The sequence below is a fragment of the Aricia agestis genome, chromosome 9 (genome assembly GCF_905147365.1).
Source record: "Aricia agestis chromosome 9, ilAriAges1.1, whole genome shotgun sequence".
Lineage (NCBI taxonomy): Eukaryota > Metazoa > Arthropoda > Insecta > Lepidoptera > Lycaenidae > Aricia > Aricia agestis.
Genome location: NC_056414.1, coordinates 1,790,472 through 1,808,140, shown reverse-complemented (window position 1 = coordinate 1,808,140; position 17,669 = coordinate 1,790,472). Strand labels below are relative to the sequence as shown.

At 37.6% G+C, this 17,669-nt stretch overlaps 1 protein-coding gene and 1 non-coding gene across 4 annotated transcripts; both read left to right on the top strand.

Moving 5' to 3' along the window:
- Positions 1-347: 347 nt before the first annotated feature.
- Positions 348-13,813, top strand: LOC121730541 (G1/S-specific cyclin-E). Of its 3 annotated transcripts, none has more exons than XM_042119633.1 (9): positions 348-591; positions 1,368-1,419; positions 1,503-1,569; positions 1,643-1,911; positions 1,984-2,185; positions 10,016-10,127; positions 10,663-11,094; positions 11,327-11,529; positions 12,439-13,813. In XM_042119633.1, exons 2-9 carry the CDS (start codon positions 1,406-1,408, stop codon positions 12,610-12,612), a joined length of 1,473 nt encoding a protein of 490 aa, XP_041975567.1. In that variant the 5' UTR covers positions 348-591; positions 1,368-1,405; the 3' UTR covers positions 12,613-13,813. The 3 variants fall into 3 exon arrangements, with proteins under 3 accessions (XP_041975567.1, XP_041975569.1, XP_041975568.1); XM_042119635.1 differs by lacking the exon at positions 348-591 and adding an exon at positions 954-1,003; XM_042119634.1 differs by lacking the exon at positions 348-591 and adding an exon at positions 1,263-1,284.
- A 3,606-nt stretch (positions 13,814-17,419) lies between these two features.
- Positions 17,420-17,492, top strand: Trnaf-gaa. Its single transcript has one exon. It is a non-coding gene; the product is annotated as a tRNA-Phe (tRNA).
- Positions 17,493-17,669: the final 177 nt, after the last annotated feature.

Genomic DNA, 17,669 nt, shown 5'->3' with positions numbered 1-17,669 from the left:
ATACAAATGTTTAAAAAGATTTTATAAATCAGGAAACGGCGCTTAAAAATTGCATCACCATGGTTATTGAAAACACAACAGTATTTATTTTTAATGTGGCATGTGACTAGGTGAAGTTTACTTTTTTAACGTTCGTATTGATGCATTTTTACCACTTTTTTTAATCAGAAAATGTCGTGTTGTAAAATAAAGTAACTTCAGAAAAATCCAAGAATAATCATAGCACTAAAGAAAATAATTTTAGCTTAGTAAGCTGTCGTACAATGGAACGGTAGAAAAATGACACACAGCCGATCAGTGGAAACAATCCTGAAGTTAGCCGATAGTCAGCCTGGGGTGCACCGATGTTTTACCGCGACATTTTCGCGCGGAAAGCCGGGCGTTATCCAGCCGTGGAAAATTGAAAAGTGCTATGTACTCTTATTGAATTACCATTTGTGTAACACAATAACTGTCCTTTAGATATTTAAGTTGATTTAAGTGCATAATTAGACTAAAATATAGTGTATTTGTGATCATTTTCTGAACATCATATCTGGTGTAGAAGATTTTTTTTTGTATGAAATTTTTGGATTATTTGTGAATGACCAGGTAAGTTTTTATTTAATATTTCTTATTATGGAGATGCATTTGACCCGTGGCATTATAAATAAATTCAAAGAATATTACCTTTGGACTATAAATAGGTTATAAAATGTAACAGGGAGATAAGCTACCCCGTCTTATTTGTGCAACAGTTGGGGATGTAATTCCATTTAAATTCTTTCTTTAAAACGTTTTAGAGTAGTGATGCATAGTAAAGATCATATTCTATGATAGGTGTGCTATTTTTATCAATTTCCATAAGTGGATGGCTTGACAAAACCCAAGCTAGCGACGTGTCTAATGGCGCTGACGGGAGGAATTCGCGCGCGATTGTGACGGATTCGTGGCATATTTGTGCCACCCGATTCGATTTATTTCACATTTAAATGCATTAAAAAGAAATAATATCTTATGATAAGTAATTATCCCGCTTAAAAAATCATTTTTATTAGTTTCTAAGCTCAGAACGAGGATTTGAAAAAACGTTCTGCCGCCAACCTGCGGGGGACACGCTGCTAATTTATCGCCCTGAAAAACCTATTTTTACGTGTAATTTTTTCAAGTTTGCGTCATTGAAGTCTCGGATAACAATTCTAATTTCTATTAAGCTATTAATATCTAAAATAATATCCGAAAAAACACTTTAAATTTCGGCTGTCAATTGACATAACCCTATTTGCGGTTTTAGGATGACATGCGGTAAATTTTGCCTAATTTACCTAATTATCCGTATATTACCATAGTTCTATTTAACCATGCTTACACGTTTATCATTTCTACAGATAGTGGGAGGGGAGTCAGCTGATTTTCCACCCTCATTATGGCGCAGGCAGGGTAAGTGTCATACACCCACATAGACCACACTTATCATTTCCTCGCTGCTAGTGCTTGTGCTAATGATGCATACAATATTTTAGATCCTCCTCTGAGTCTTCAGAAAAGCGATGCAGCTTGAAGAGGAAGAGGAATTCAACAGATGATGAGGTATTTCATTTTCTCCTTAACATCTGTGATGTCTACACATTTACACATTTTCACACAGTGCAATGTATTGCAGGTGGAAAATATGCCTCCTCTGAAAATTTCTGCACAACTCGAAGAAGAGTTGTGCGACCAGCCGGCACATAATGTTGTGGTGGAGTCGTCCTCCTGCTCGAGTGATGACGAAGGTGGAGATCCACCGAGAATTGCATTCACTGACCTAGATTATAATGCGGATAGTTTACTAAGCCCACCGAGTATACCTGAACTACCAAACTGTGTGCTGAGCCCCTTGGAGAATGTGGCCAGAGGTGACTGCACTCCACACTCAAATAAGAGGCTAAAGTGAGTTGAATAATTTAAAAAAAATGTCATTTTTCTATTAGGAGCCTCCTATAATACAGTATAAACTTCCAGCACAAATAAACCCTTGTGCCCTTCGCCACCAAAGAGGAAGTGTCCTCTGCCAGGACTGTCCTGGGCGGACCCAGTGGATGTGTGGAGGAGCATGTGCGAGTGTGACGCCAGGTCCAGCATGAGAAGGAACCCCAACATGCTGGACAACCATCCCAATCTCCAGAGCAGGATGAGAGCTATCCTCCTTGACTGGCTGAATGAGGTAAGTTATAAACTGTTGATGTCACAGCAGACCCTACTTTTTCTAGTGAGAACTGATGATTTTTAAGTTGAATAAGTGCCCTATATATATATTTTTTTTGGTTATGTACTTACACCATGATATAAATGTTTATCATTAACATGGTGCACATAATATTATGATGTACATAATATAAGAAATGAGGTTTATGATGACCTAAAAGCAGACATGCAATTTATTAAAATTTTTGATCAATGATTTTTTACTAATTGTTATAAACTTTTTCATGCTGCATTTGCTAGAGTGACAGGTAAGATGAGTCTGTAGGTATTTTGCTAATGGGTTACAGTAACCGAGGAAAGTGATTGTAACTTGCAATGTTTTTACATATAGGGTATTGCTGTTATTGGGAGCAATGACCCCTTTTTTTCGATGTTCATTGACCTCTTCAGTACCAACGCGTTTACAGATTCGCCATTTGGCATTGTTAGGTACTATTTCAATAATTTGTTATCCTATTGTATAAAATCGTGAATTATATTTATCGAAGTTTCTTTTGTATTATTGGGAGAACAATTGACTGGCGTCTTTAGTTTTCGGCGTCGAACTAACATCAACTTAAAGTTTAGACTAAGTTAAGATTTGTCTGAAACTAACGGTTTAGGTTTTGGCGATGATGTAGAAATTGTACTTTTACTTATTGTGGCGATGAACTTCGTCAAGATTACTTACTCTGGGTATTTGGATTAAATAGGGCCCTTAATTATCTAACATTGTATTGTATAGTTGCGATGACGAATCCTCCGTATATGCTCACATCCACAGTTGATAGTAATAACATTACGTCAGTTATCCTCGTTGGCCTCACAATTTAAAGTTTTTATAGTCTGATGATGTCCGCTACTTCATTGAAGAAATACGTTTGTCACGCCGCACGCGGGACTCGTACACTTTTCGGGGACCTGACATAGGCAAAGGAGGAGGCACAAAAACGGGACTTTACGATATAACGGGTATTTTCGTTGTCTGCCTGTCTTTTTTTGCCGTTTTGTGTCCGATGTCCGAACCCTTCGTGAGCGAGCCCGACTCGCACGCTACGAATTTTAGTAGTTTTTAAATGTTCTACTTTTTCGCTAGGACTAATTTTGCTGAAGATGGTTAATGAGATTGTATTTTGTGATCCGGCCTGCGGATGATTTGCGCTACAAATTAAAGTATAAAATCTGGTCTACACTTTATCCTTTCCTTACATCAAAGGGATTTGAGTCGTTTTAGAGCCTTAAGAGGATACACCAGGGGCTAGAGAAATAAAAAAAAAGTACGTGTAATATCTATAGCTGTCTCCCTTACCTCAAGCCTATACCACAGAACGCGATAGAGACAACTGCAGAAAATCAACGATTCGTTGTCCCCTGATTCCTTCTCCAAAACTTAACCGATTGAAGTATTTTTTTCATTAAAGATTAAAGAAAGGCTTGAGCTGTGTTCCTATGTTTTGCTTTTTTTGTATAATCTAGCCAAATCTGTTTTCTGGACGTTTGAACACAGCGGAAAATCTGGCCATTTTTTTGGGTTTTTGAACATTTATATCTTATTTAATAATTAAATTATGAAAAGAAGAAAACATAGGGACATTGTATTAGTGGCCGTAGATATTCAGGAAAAAAATTATAACTCTACTAGCATTATTCAGGGAGGAAACAGGGGACAACGTTTGTATGGAAAAAAGCGTGGACTCCTCTTAACATTAAGCCCAATATAGCCATTATACATTGTAGAAGTGCCTTAAATTCTTATTCAAAATATTTCAAATAAGTTCCATCACATGCCGAATTTGAACATGCGGTATAAAGAATAAGAATATGTTTTGTTAGTTTAATTAACATAACCCTACAGACCCCTCGTTTAACCCTCTTGCGGCGCACCCCTCGGTCTTACAAGACATGGCGATAGTTTTGGAAATTATTTGATAACATCTATAAAACTTTAAACGTGCCTTTTAAATAATGATAATTATGTAATTGCTCTAAGTTCCTTATATGGTAGAGCCGAATGTATGAATAAATGCGAGTATCCGTAGCGCTACAAAATGCAGATTTGAGCCTTAAAGCATAGTCGTTAGTTTAAAAATGCATTAACAATTTATCGCTTAGTTTAAGTTACTTGTCATTTACGTAACTGCAAACATATCTAGAGCTTGATTTAGGTCACGAGGTCGCGGCGCTAAAATCTAGATACCTACGGAATACTTATGATTAGTGCTCGATATGCAAATGTTTTTGTTTGAATAATAATAACATTTTCTGTATGTTCAGTTGAGCACTTTACCAGTCTTAGCATTCTAACTACAGATATGCGAAAGAAATATATTGTACTATAAACAGATTTCAGAGAAATTACTCATTTCCAATGTCAATCACTTTGACCATTCTACGGTAGAATTTCTGTATTCTGTATGTCCCTTTCTATGGTTGGATTGGAAGAGAATTTTGGTATTTTCAAATCAGCGAAAAAGGCCTTAGAATTGACCGTTACATTTTAAGTATTAGATTCCAGGAGAATACGAGATCTTGACGTAAAAATTTCTTCGCTTATAAACTTCAGGTGCCTGTTATTGTGGTCTGCCAAGAAAAATCTTCTTTCGCGATCGTTCTTTTTCAATCGACGAAGCCGCGGGCAACATTTATTATACTTAATGGTGATATTATAAATGCGAAGGTGTGTCTGATTTGTTACTTCTTCGTGCCCAAACCGCACAGTCGACTTTGCTGAAAAGTATGGAGATACTTTGCCGGGAAAAGACATAGATATAGTCTGTCAAAAATGTGAAGAAATTAAAAAGTGGCAACATCGTAGTGTCATCCCTTTTTTTTGGGGTTCCGTAGTCAACAAGGAACCCTTATAGTTTCGGTCTGTCCGCGGTTTTGTTCAGAGACTTTTGGACCTACAAAGCTGTAATTAGGCACGAATGCACATATTAATGATGCCGACAAAATGGTACATGAAATCTTAAAAAAATATTTTTTTTTTATGGTACCTTCCCTACACATCAAGCGGGGATGATATGTAGGGAAGGTAAGGTAAGGTTTTTTTTTCACATCCACCCCGTTGTGTGGGGTGTCGTTGGATAGGTTTTTTAAAAATATTATGAGTATTCATAGATCATTTTCCGATGTAGGGATCCGTTTGTGAAATATTAAGTTTTAAAGTGGAAAAAACCATTAGCAACCCCCCCCTTCTACCAGCTGAACAGTTGTTTCTGGAAATGTTAAAAAATTCCCAGGAGTAGGAAATATGCTGAATTTAAAAGGAAAACTATCACGACTAAGAAGTTTTTAAGTTATAGTCGATCAACTAAAAAAAATGTATTCGACGAAGTTTAAAGAAACTTTTCTTTCAAATTCCTTTGAACGTGACTGAGATGATGTTGTCAGTAGTGTTAAACACGTTATAAATTATAGATTCATTGACCATATAAAAATTATCAAAAACTAGCGGTACTACGGAACCTATATTGTTTCTTTAGTTTTGAAAGGGATGACACTACGATGTTGCCACTTTTTAATTTCTTCGCTTTCTTGACAGACTATACGGTCTACTTTCCATCCTGAAAAATATTTACAGTTCCCGTGCAATATACGAATTTTGGTGCAACGGAGTTGCAAGCCACATTTATTATAATGGTGAATGGTGATATTATTATAATGTACTAGTGTGAAGTCGGGGCAGCTACGCGTAACAAACGTAACGACCATCTGCTACCTGTTCACCCCTCGCTGACCGAATACCCCACGGGCCACGGCAGATCGCTGATATGCACGCAAGAGGGTGCAGGTTCCAATGAGATTTTTCTTACTGTTTACAATTGAACTCTGTGACGACTTCTGTATTAAGATTTAAGGGTTACGCTTATAAAAACTCGGAAGTAAAATACCTCTACTGTAATTTTTTTATGGAATTCATAAAGGTTGTCCTCAACTTACGTGCAAACGACCAACCAATTGTCTTTTTTCCCGGGATTTTAAATAGTTATGTATCCAAATAAAACTTCGTCCAAATCGGTATTCGGTGTAGAAGTTTTGGCGTGAACAGATAGCCAATTATAATAATTGTAATATCATGTTCATAGACTTAATTTAGTTTGGCAAAAACAACTAATGCTAACAGACACGGAGAAACAATTATTATATTTCACGCCGGCTTTCCATAAAGCCTTAGTAGCAGCTCGCTGCTCGACTGTCGACATCGTGCCAAAGCATGAATGTAGAAGTTCAGTAAACGTGTAACTGAACGTGTTACCTCCGAAAAACTGAACGTGTAACCTCCGACTAAGTATATGACCCAGTTAGTCATCAACTCATCAGCAAAATCTGCCCACCTTCAATATGCTACGTCACGTATTGTCGATATAAATATACCTGTCACCACAATTCGCGCGGACTTTGTTAAGTGGCGCTAAAAATAAATCATTCGCATTGGATTTTTTATTTTGTGCCAATAATGAAATGTGTAAAATTATGCGCGATTCTGTCTCTTTCACCGTTGATATCGACCTAATATCAGTAGTCTGTAACTCTGTACCATATTTAAAGTTGGGAATTAATTGCGAAATATTTTAATGCAGATAAAATGTCCCGATGTAAATAACATCAAACATGTTCAAGACTCAAGAACGGTACGGCCTGAAGCCCCCTATAGTTGTTGTAAAGTAGATTATATATTTAGATATCATATTATACTCTACCTCGGCAGGTAGATGGATCTAAGTGACCCCTAGATGCATTTTAGGGTCATATTTTTCTTTTAAGACCAGTACATGTTACATTAGTTCTCAGGGATCTTAGTTCCCGCATAGGGCCAATTTAGGTGGCATATAATCGTTGGCAAAATCTTAAAGGATAGATACACTTAATGGCAGCTGGGGGACGCTTAATAGTTGGTGAAAATGGTTCACTGAGGCATATTTGCGCCAATCTATCTAAATCTTACGTGGGAGAGCCATGCTTCGGCACGAATGGGCCGGCTCGACCGAAGAAATACCACGTTCTCACAGAAAACCGGCGTGAAACAGCGCTTGCGCTGTGTTTCGCCGAGTGAGTGAGTTTACCGGAGGCCCAATTCCCTTCCCTATCCTCCCCTATTCTTTTTTTTATGAAATAAGGGGGCAAACGAGCAAACGGGTCACCTGATGGAAAGCAACTTCCGTCTTTCATTAAAAAAAATCTACCTTGCCGTATTTTATTGGCTCAAAGCGGCCTTATACAAACGTACTTAGATACTGTAGGTACAACTATACTAGTCTGCTCGTAATGTAAGATAAATAAACCGCACTCACATCCGCCTGATTAGACCTAGTATGTGGCTCTTGGCATTTTTGTTGAAATAAAAAAAAAAAATATTTTCCTTATTTTTAGGGTTCCGTACCTCAAAAGGAAAAAACGGAACCCTTATAGGATCACTTTGTTGTCCGTCTGTCCGTCTGTCAAGACCCTTTTTCTCAGGAACGCGTGGAGGTATGAAGCTGAAATTTATATCAATTGCTCAGGTCTACTGTCCCTTGAAGCTGTGAAAAAATCAAACTTCTAAGCCAACGCAATCAAAAGATACAGCCGTTTATGCCGCAAATTTTCGACACTTGCAAGGGAATCAAAACCTACAGGGTGCTTCCCGTGAACTCAGAATCTTGAAATTTGGTACGAAGCAACGTCTTATAGCATAGATAAAGGAAAAATTACGAAAACCATAAATTTTTAGTTACATCACATAATATATTTTTTTTTAATAATTTTAAACTTACTACCCATTTCCTCATAAACGTGTAGAGGTATTAAATTGAAATTCATACCAAATACTCAGGTCTATAATACCTTTAAGCTGTCGGAACCCTCGGTGCGCGAGTCCGACTCGCACTTGGCCGGTTTTTATTGTTAGACCTTGTGTAAATAGAAAAGCTATAGTGGAGTATGTAGATAATATAATCAAATAGAACTTTAATCTCTTCATCAGAGAGAAGCTCATGTCGTCGCATCTGTCGTTATTCTTTGAAAACCACTTCAGCATATTGCTTTCCTATTTCATTAGGGCAACATTTTCGTCTCATTTGTTCTTGTCATAAAAACAATCCCACCAAAAACATACCTGTTAAAATGGGGCCCTTTCCTATCGGCTAATTTTTGGCCTAAAAAGAGTTGAAATCCAATCCAATGCCAATTTCAGAATATGCACTTCATTGATCATTAAAATCATCTTCATTAACAGCCTGATCCATAGTACTTCTAATTTGAACTTTAAATTAACATTAAATTCTATAAATATTATCTAATTATAGAATTAATCAAGTGTTACGTATAGCGCAAAAACCTGCCAAGTTCAAAATTAGAAGTATTATGGATCAGACTGTTGATGAAGATGATTATGAATTATGATTGATGAAGTGCATCAGATGCACTTCATCGATCAAGTCAATGCCAAGTTCAGATTCTTAACTTCGCATTGGTTTGGATTTCAACTTTTTTTTAGGACAATAATCAGCCGATAGGAACTAGGCCCCATTTTAACTTATGTTTTTGGTGGCATTTCAATTCTTTTTTTTAAAAATCATACCTACTTTTTCTTTTTGTGCCACGCGCGATATAAACAATACTTTCGATAGATGTCGCTAGTGGTATTTGTTAAACTATCAATAATTGAAGCTAAATTTTTAAGTAAACAGTATTTGTTAATCTATATAGTTATACAAGACAATTTTTTATACCTCCCCCCCTCTCCTCCTCCCACGCTCCTCATCGAATAGGCGACTTGACCTAATTTTTTTTTCATGCTAATCGCTTAATCATTCATTATTACAAAAAAAAACTAATATTTTAATATTTTACACAGTAGAAACCCATAAAAATGTTAATTGAAAAATATGCCATATAAATGGCGCCGAAAACACTGTCCGCCATAGTGTGACGTCATACGTTTTGTATTTTAAGCTCTCTTTATTGAACATTTTTTATATGCTAAATGTACGCGTCTAAAAGTGCCCAAAAATTATAAAATAATTAAATAAGAAATTAGAAATCATTTGTAATGTTGAAAACTTTTGGTCATTACATTTCCCGTCTACAATAAATGGAGATAATTTATAAAACTGATGTTTTATTTGAATTATTCAAGAAAATATATTTCACAAATCTTTCTAGGCTTATTTTTATTATTTATGTAAAAATAAACTTACATATAACGAGCGCGATAAATAAAAGATATTAAATTAGGAATGAGATGACGTCACATCCAATTCGGAAGTACCGCAAAAGCGTTTTCGTCAGTACAAATCCTATTTTCATAAAATTATATTTTCAAATCGACTTTATTTATCAATCATAAGCTTTTATTTGACGATAAGGGTAAAATACGGTTTTCTAGGCCAAGATCTACTAGAAATATGTATTTGTTCAATGAAATTGAATATAGGTCAAGTAGCCTATTCTCATTGTATCACTGGTACCTGTGACTGGTACATAAGAATTTTTAATCTAAAGTTCGTAGATGAGCCGACTGAAGCTTGACCGATTTCTTAAATTTCTTAATTTTTTACTAGGCCTGCGCTTCCATGCGCTTTGATTTATTGTCATGCGCGGATTTGATACGCATGCGGACAACATGCTCAAGGTCGCGCGTGTTGCCCGCATGACAGGAAAAATGCAATAATAGTATGCGGGCAACTTTCATGGCCGCAGATCCGCGCGCGGGCGATGACACGCATGACAGAAAAAGCGCTTTAGAGGACTTAATGCAGCTACCAAGAAAACATAAATAATATAGGACTCATCGCATGCCCTTGACCTGTCAACAATCAATTTCCAGGTGTGCGAAGTGTACAAGCTGCACCGGGAGACGTTCCACCTCACGGTGGACTACGTGGACCGCTACCTCGCCAACACCGCCGACGTCGAGAAGGGCCGCCTGCAGCTGATAGGTGAGTGTTGATGCAGGTCCAGGTGTACACGACACTTCCAGCTGTAAGTGTACGAGCTGCACCGGGACACGTTCGACCTCACCGTGGACTACGTGGGCCGCTATCTCGCCAACACCGCCGATGTCGAGAAGAGTCGCCTGCAGCTGATAGGTGAGTGTTGATGCAGGTCAAGGTGTACACGACACTACCAGGTGCAAGTGTACAAGCTGCAGTTAGTATAAACTTGCAGCACACATGTCAACTCGGAAAGCGGTCGTTACTGCTTCGAGCTCGAAGGGCTGTAGTCGCAACTAATGAGTAACTGACAGCGGCGGTGAAAGAGTGTCGGCTCTTGTAGACTGAGAGCGAGTGTTCGGCAGACTTACAGTAAAGTAGCAAACTCCATAATATTAATGCCAGGTATACTGTTTTATCTGCCGTTGATGCAATGGGCATTCACAGCGGCTCCGCTCGGTGTAAATAATAGATTTTAAATCTGAATTCAGTACTTAACAAGGCGCAAGCAATATCTCAAATATAATTTCAAACATTGCAGGAATAACATGCCTCTTCATAGCCGCCAAAGTTGAAGAGGTTTACCCACCGAAAATTGGCGAGTTCGCCTACGTCACCGACGGAGCCTGTACCACCGAGGAAATACTACTAGAGGAGCTGCTAATACTGAAGATACTATCGTGGAACATCACACCAATAACCATCAACAGCTGGTTAAATATCTACATGCAGTTAGCGAGCGAAGGCAGGTCGGCCAAGCGGAGATTGTTAGGGGAGAGTGATATAGGAGCGAACGCTCTACGGGGTTACACTTTTGTGTTCCCCCAGTATTCGTCCCTGGAATTTGTGATGTGTGGCCAGCTGGTGGACTTGGCGGTTCTGCATGTGGACGTCAACCAGTTTTCATACAGTACGGTGGCTGCTGCGGCCATAGCACATACGTTTGGCAAGGAGCTGGCTCTGAGGGTGTCAGGTAAGATCTTTAGATTATAGCATATCACCTGTCCTAGTGTCTAGTAAAACAAGAATAGAAATTTTATGTTTCAATATGTAGTTGTGTGCCTCCTTTTCCAATACATTGATTTAAGGCCGGCAACGCACCTGCAGCTCTTCTAATTGCGAGTGTCCATGGGCGACGGTAGTTTCCATCAGGTGACCCGTTTGCTTGTTAGCCCCCTTATTTTAGAAAAAAAAAAACATTTCAGGCTACAGCTGGGAGAGCATATCCCCATGCTACCGATGGCTGAGTGCGGGGGCGCGCGCGGTGCGGGGTGGCGCCGCGCGGGCGGTGCGGGGGGCGGACGGCGAGCACGTGCAGCGAGCCGGCGGCCTCCGCCTACTGTGCCCCCAGCTGAATGCAGACGAGAGCCATCGGGTGCAGCAGCATAACGTCACGCTTGATATGTTTGTAAGTACAGGTTTACTTTCTAGGGTAGCAAGATCTTCACCTTACTTGATAAACAGTGTCTGAAATTTTGTAGATGTTATATCCTAGTAAACGAATGATTCTGCTTGGAAAAGTCGAAAGCAGAAATTTTGACTTTTTACCTTGTTCCTTGTTTAGACTAGTTGGAGATAAACATACAAAAAGTCCTGACCCCTCTGAGGTGAGCTCGATGGAGGGGGGGGGGGGGGGCAAAGAAGGTTCTGTTTGTCCGTCTGTCTGTCCTTCTGTCTATCCGTCTGTCTGTTGTATGAGAGCCCCCCTAAAATATTTAATTATAGAAACCCTAAAAAACACACTTTTGAAAATCGGCCAATTTTAGAAGCTCATAGCGAGGCAATGATTGGAGATAGATACAAAGTGTAATGGACGAAGTTGTAGAAAATTTAATTAGCTTTTATTATGTAGTAGAAGAGAATTTCGTACGAATCACCGTTTTTTATTAGTAAGCAAAAAACCAAAAAACGGGACCTTCTTTGCCCTCCCCTCCCTCGAGCTCACCTCGGAGGGGTCAGGACTTTTAGTATGTTTATCTCCTAACTACTCTAAATAAAGTACCAAAGTTAAAATTTCTGCTTTCGACTTTTCCAAGCAGACCCTCATTTTGGGCATTCGTTTACTAGGCTATTACTACATTGGGTTTTGTAGTTTATGAGTATTCTGACTAAATATGCTAAAATCTGAATTAATATAGAGACAACTGTTTCACATATATATTTTTACATATTAACGCCATCCAAGTATTATTTTTACGCATTTTGGGTGTGGCGGTAGTGAGAAATATTACGCTGGTGTCATTTTCAAATGTCATATCCCGTATAATATCAAACTCCAAGCCAACTTTTTAACTAACTTTCAACTTGCGTGTTTCAGGAAAAAATGCAAGAATACCTAGAATCTGCTACGGGGTTAACGGAAAGTGAGGAGGAGGCCCCGTGCAGCGAGACCGTGGTGTATCCGCCTACGCCGCCGCACTCAGACCAGAAGAGCCCTCGTACACCTCACGCCACACCCAGCACACGGCAGACGAGCGTGCGGCTCGATTGACTCCTGGACTATAGTGCTCAATCACTGACTCCTGCACTATAATAGTGCTCGACCACTGATTAACGGACTATATTGCTCGACTTCTGACTCCCAGACTATAGTGCTCGACCTCTGACTCCCAGACTATAGTGTTCGACTCCTGACTTCCCGTCTTTTTTTTCGATCACTGACTATAGTGCTTGGACCAATTACTGTAAAGCTCAATGAATTGGTGGATTACGTCTGTGTACAGTGTGGGAAGAGTTGGAATGAGTATTGGTTGAGGCTAAACTACTAGAAAGTGCCAAGCCCACTCGCAATTAAAATTAAAAACCACCTTACAAGCACCACCACCACCATAATTTTATGCCCAAAGGCATGAAAAGTTGATATTCATTACACAGTTGTTGATTTATAGATTTGATCAATCAAGAACTGTAGGATGTTAAATTATTATTAGCTACATGTGTATTGTAGCAGCATACATAGCTGTATCTGATTAAAATCTGTTTTGTACCATGAGACAAATTGTTTCATATAAGTAGATGGCGGACCTATGTCGGGTCGGAATATGACAAGTTCATTATGTTAGCTGAGAGTCGACTTGACACAATCGACCGAATTACGTTGGTCCGCCACCTGCCTATGAATCAATTATCTGATAGTACAAGTTGCACTCACTTGACCCATGTATAATATAATAGGCTTACGATAGTTTATCTTACATCAATAAAACATCCGCCGTTGCTATTATAACATTCAAGCAACATATTTAGATAAAATGTGATAATATTGAAGTAATTATTACTATCATTTCACCATAGACTGACCGACTAACTCAAGTCTACTAACGACGAATCGTCATTATTTTTTAATATTATGTTCCATGGCAGATATCGGATCTACTTTATGTGGTGTGGTTATGTTAAGTCAATGACCGTCGTGATTTGTCGACTGGACTTGACATGACTCGACGAAATGGTCCGCCATCAGCCTATAAATCCATTTCTCTGGTGGTACCTTCCATTTATATCTCAATTACTTGGCCATTGTATTTATCACGAAAAAGTGATTTAACAAAATCTGCTTATGGTTGCAATGCATGTTTGCCACAATATGCTACAAATTTATTTTCACACTACCGCGGTTTGTTAATAGAATTACTAAAAATCATATCGTAGAAATTAGTTGTTTTTACTAACCAAACCTTACAATAGTGTATGAATATAATATGCTAAATTTAACTAATTTGTATTAAAGTTTGTTATAAAATCAAGGTTCCTATTCATAAGTTGTAAGGCGTTAAATATGTTAAAGTTTGATTCATGTTTTAATAACAAAAAATAATTTTTACATTTACAACATAAGCTAGTAGGTACTAGGTACCTAATCATCATTTGTTCTGTTTGTTTTAAAAAATATATCATTTTTAGTATAAACTGTAACCTCTTTCTTTATAAAAGTCTTTACGTAGCGTGTAACTATTCAAGCTCTTGCTATCTTTATCTGTCCAATGACTTTCCCAATGTGCCAGAAAAAGATAAGTATACATGTATAGTTATTCGCTGTTTGAATATTTTTATATTAGTATGGGGGGTATCATAGTCATTATTTGCATATTTTTAAGTACAACATATATTTTGTACTTTATACAGTAATAATATCATAAATCTAATTGGTTTATAGCAAGTTCATTTTTCTTTTTATTTTGTGTCTGAATTAATCACTAACTTACAACATTCCAATGGCTAAGCGAATCATAATCCAAACGAATCATTTGTGTTGAATCTTTAAAAATAGAAGAAAGACTAGGCAGCTACACGCCTTTGCTAAAATTACACAGGCCACAGCAAATTATTATCTTATACACAGGTGTTGTCCTTGTCTATGAAGTATCAAGTGACATTTTCAAAGACATCATTCGTAAATAAGTTACGCGCTGTACAAATATTTTTATTACTAAGGGTAATGTTTAATATGGCTTTTTTCTCATGCTGCTTGCGAAGCATTTAACATATTCTGTTCCATTTTATATGTTGTCGAATGACAATTTTATTTTGTACACTTTTTCACTCTGTAATTTAATAAGCAAAATGTATAGATGTGCATGTTATTCAGAACGTAATTAATTTCATCTGATGTAATTTAAGGCAGAAGAATGTATTTTAGTTAATCAGTAATCAATATTTTTTATCAATCAATACTTTGGATATTATATTCTATGAATTTTAATAGTTTGCGGAATCTAAAAGTCCTAATTTACTTAATTTCACGTTATTTAACTTTTAAGTATTTAAGTACACTCGAAATAAACTAATATATTGTTTTAAGGCAAATATCGGTTCATAGAGACTGATAAAAATTATTTCACTTAAATGTTTGACATTGTAGCCAAAGACTGCATCAAAATATTTTACTCTTCGAGTATTCGTAGTACTTGGAGTACTCTGTATAAATGCGGCCATTTTGTATTGACTAAAATAAATAAAATGGCTGCGCCCTCTTTGAAGGCGTTGATATGCCAAGGGAGAGTATGGGAGAGACTTGGCTGGGGCACTGCCCCTGATTATGAGTATAAAAATTTACTAGGCAAAAGTGATGTAGTTTAAAATTTATTCTAAATTAAAAGCCATGTAAGGCTTGTAATTTTATTATCTCAGATTTAATGTTTCAAAACTTGTCTCAGCTCTGGTAAATAAGAAACTCTTTCTTGTCTAAAAACTCGGTTTAAGTATGTATCTCTTTGTTAAAGATTCTGTTTTTATATATTTTTAAGCTTTTTGCCAAGATTGGCGCTTTCATTAATCTTAGCGCTAATGTGTCGCTAGTTTATTTATACGAGTATAATAAACCTTCTATAATTCATCATTGAAGGTTATTTATCATTTTGTACGCTTCATTGTTATTGCAAATCCTCATGTCCAATCTTTAACTCTTTTATGGCAGTGACCGCATTTTATTTAAATGTTGAGTGGAGGTGTAAAATATTTTATATTAATAATAATATTAAAAAAAATAAAACCCCAAAAATATCGAAGTTATCTAATAAGCTTAGGGAAATTAATTTATGTTAGCGCGACAACTCGCTTGTGCTGTACCGGTAGTAGAAATTTATGATTAGATTAAAATTGTAAATATGGACTTAGAATTTCTACTTGCGGTCCTGCGCTGTCGCTCAGATGTATATTGAAATGTATAATATTTATGCCTTTAGAGAGAGGGCCCACTGTGCACCGCGTGACGCAGATCGCAGCGGTTTGCGTGCGACTTACGGCCGTTCCCAATATTTGATCTATCTCTGGTTTTGCCTTACTAGAGATAGGAATAGCTCACAATTGACATAAAATATATGGCTCTAATGTCTAATGTGAGTTATTCCTATCTCTAGTAGGGCAAAACCAGAGATAGATCAAATATTGGGAATGGCCGTTAATCGCACCGCGCCGCGTGCGTTGCGACGCACCGGGCGGTCCTCTCGTAGTGAATTGAGTAGATTTAAGTTGAACGATTACGCTTATCTCGTGTGGCGATTCGCCTTCTATAAGACTTTTGTTAAATTGTATTAAACTCACTCTAATATAAGTTATTATATATTCAGATGATACTAATAATATAATGAGTACATTTAGTTCCGGTGTGTATGATCTCATGATAAAGAAAACGTTCACAACATGTTTTGGTCGCTCGTGCAATACGCGTAAGGTTATGTGCTGTAATAAATAGTGTTGATGATATTTTATACCAGCTTTTCATTACCTCTTCCTTGAGTTCCTACATAATTTGTAATTAATACTCCGCTACAGTGGAGCCAGAGGAACGATGATAATTTATTGTTTCAACTTTCATCTTGGCGCCTGAAGCGATTTTTATGAATGACAGCATATTTATATTATGAACAGATTGAAGATTCATAATAATGGCCCTGCTATATTTTGAACTTCCGTTACACTTTATTAAAACAAGACTATCGGCCGCACTCAAGAGTGGAACATTAAAATTAATTCAAAATTTTGACAAAAGCCCCCAAACTTTTCATTTAATTGAAGGTTAATCATAATTAAATGTCTCTGAGTACGTTAACTGAATATTTTGAAAATGCATTTGTTCGGGTTGAGTCAGTAGAATTATTGCCTACTGTCTATACAAGTTTGGTCTATAGCTGTGGTCTATTATAGCTGCTCTGTTCTGATAAATTATTTTAATTTAGTATTGATAAAAACATTTTAAACATACTGAGAAGCTTCGAAAAGACGAGGAGGTCGATTCGAGTATCCGAGCCGATTACATTCGGTCTTAAAGAGGTAAGTATACATTATTATCGGATTGTGTGCACCTCCATACATCTTCGTATTGATTAAGCGTTCGACTAGAGTCTAGACTATCGGCCGGCTAAAAGTCATGCAGTCTGCGGGAGCCACGAAGCTAGTAGCTTCATGGCCGGAGCTCTTACCCAGGGCTGGACCGTGAGCTTACGAGGCCCTGGGCTGAAACTACTTAGGGCCACAACATTTTAATTTTTAAGTGTCAGTTCGTAGTACCAACTACCAATACCTAAATTGTACTCGTATAATAAACCTTGATCGTAGGATTCTCAGGAATACCAACAAAAATTTAATAAAATTATAAATTCTTTCGCATTATCGTCTATTTTTGACTTGACTTAGCTGGGGGGCGGAGGCCCCCTGAACTCATGGGGCCCTGGGCTTAAGCCCAAATAGCCATATGGTAGATCCGGCCCTGCTGTTACCACCGCACTTTTGGGCGCTCTCAGGACTGAAAATAAATGTATGTTAGCAGTTACATAGATACTTTCAGCACCAAATACACGGCCGAAATAGCTCAGTTGGGAGAGCGTTAGACTGAAGATCTAAAGGTCCCTGGTTCGATCCCGGGTTTCGGCATAATTTTGTTTTAAATATATTTTAATTAAAGTAAAAAATAAGCTCTTATTTTATCAAGAAGTATTTTCAATTTGTAAATTAATATTAATACTTATTATGTCGACGGTGGTGCGCGGCAAACAGTCTCGCAAGTCGCAGTACACACCACACCTATTGCCACTGGCCACACATACCTAC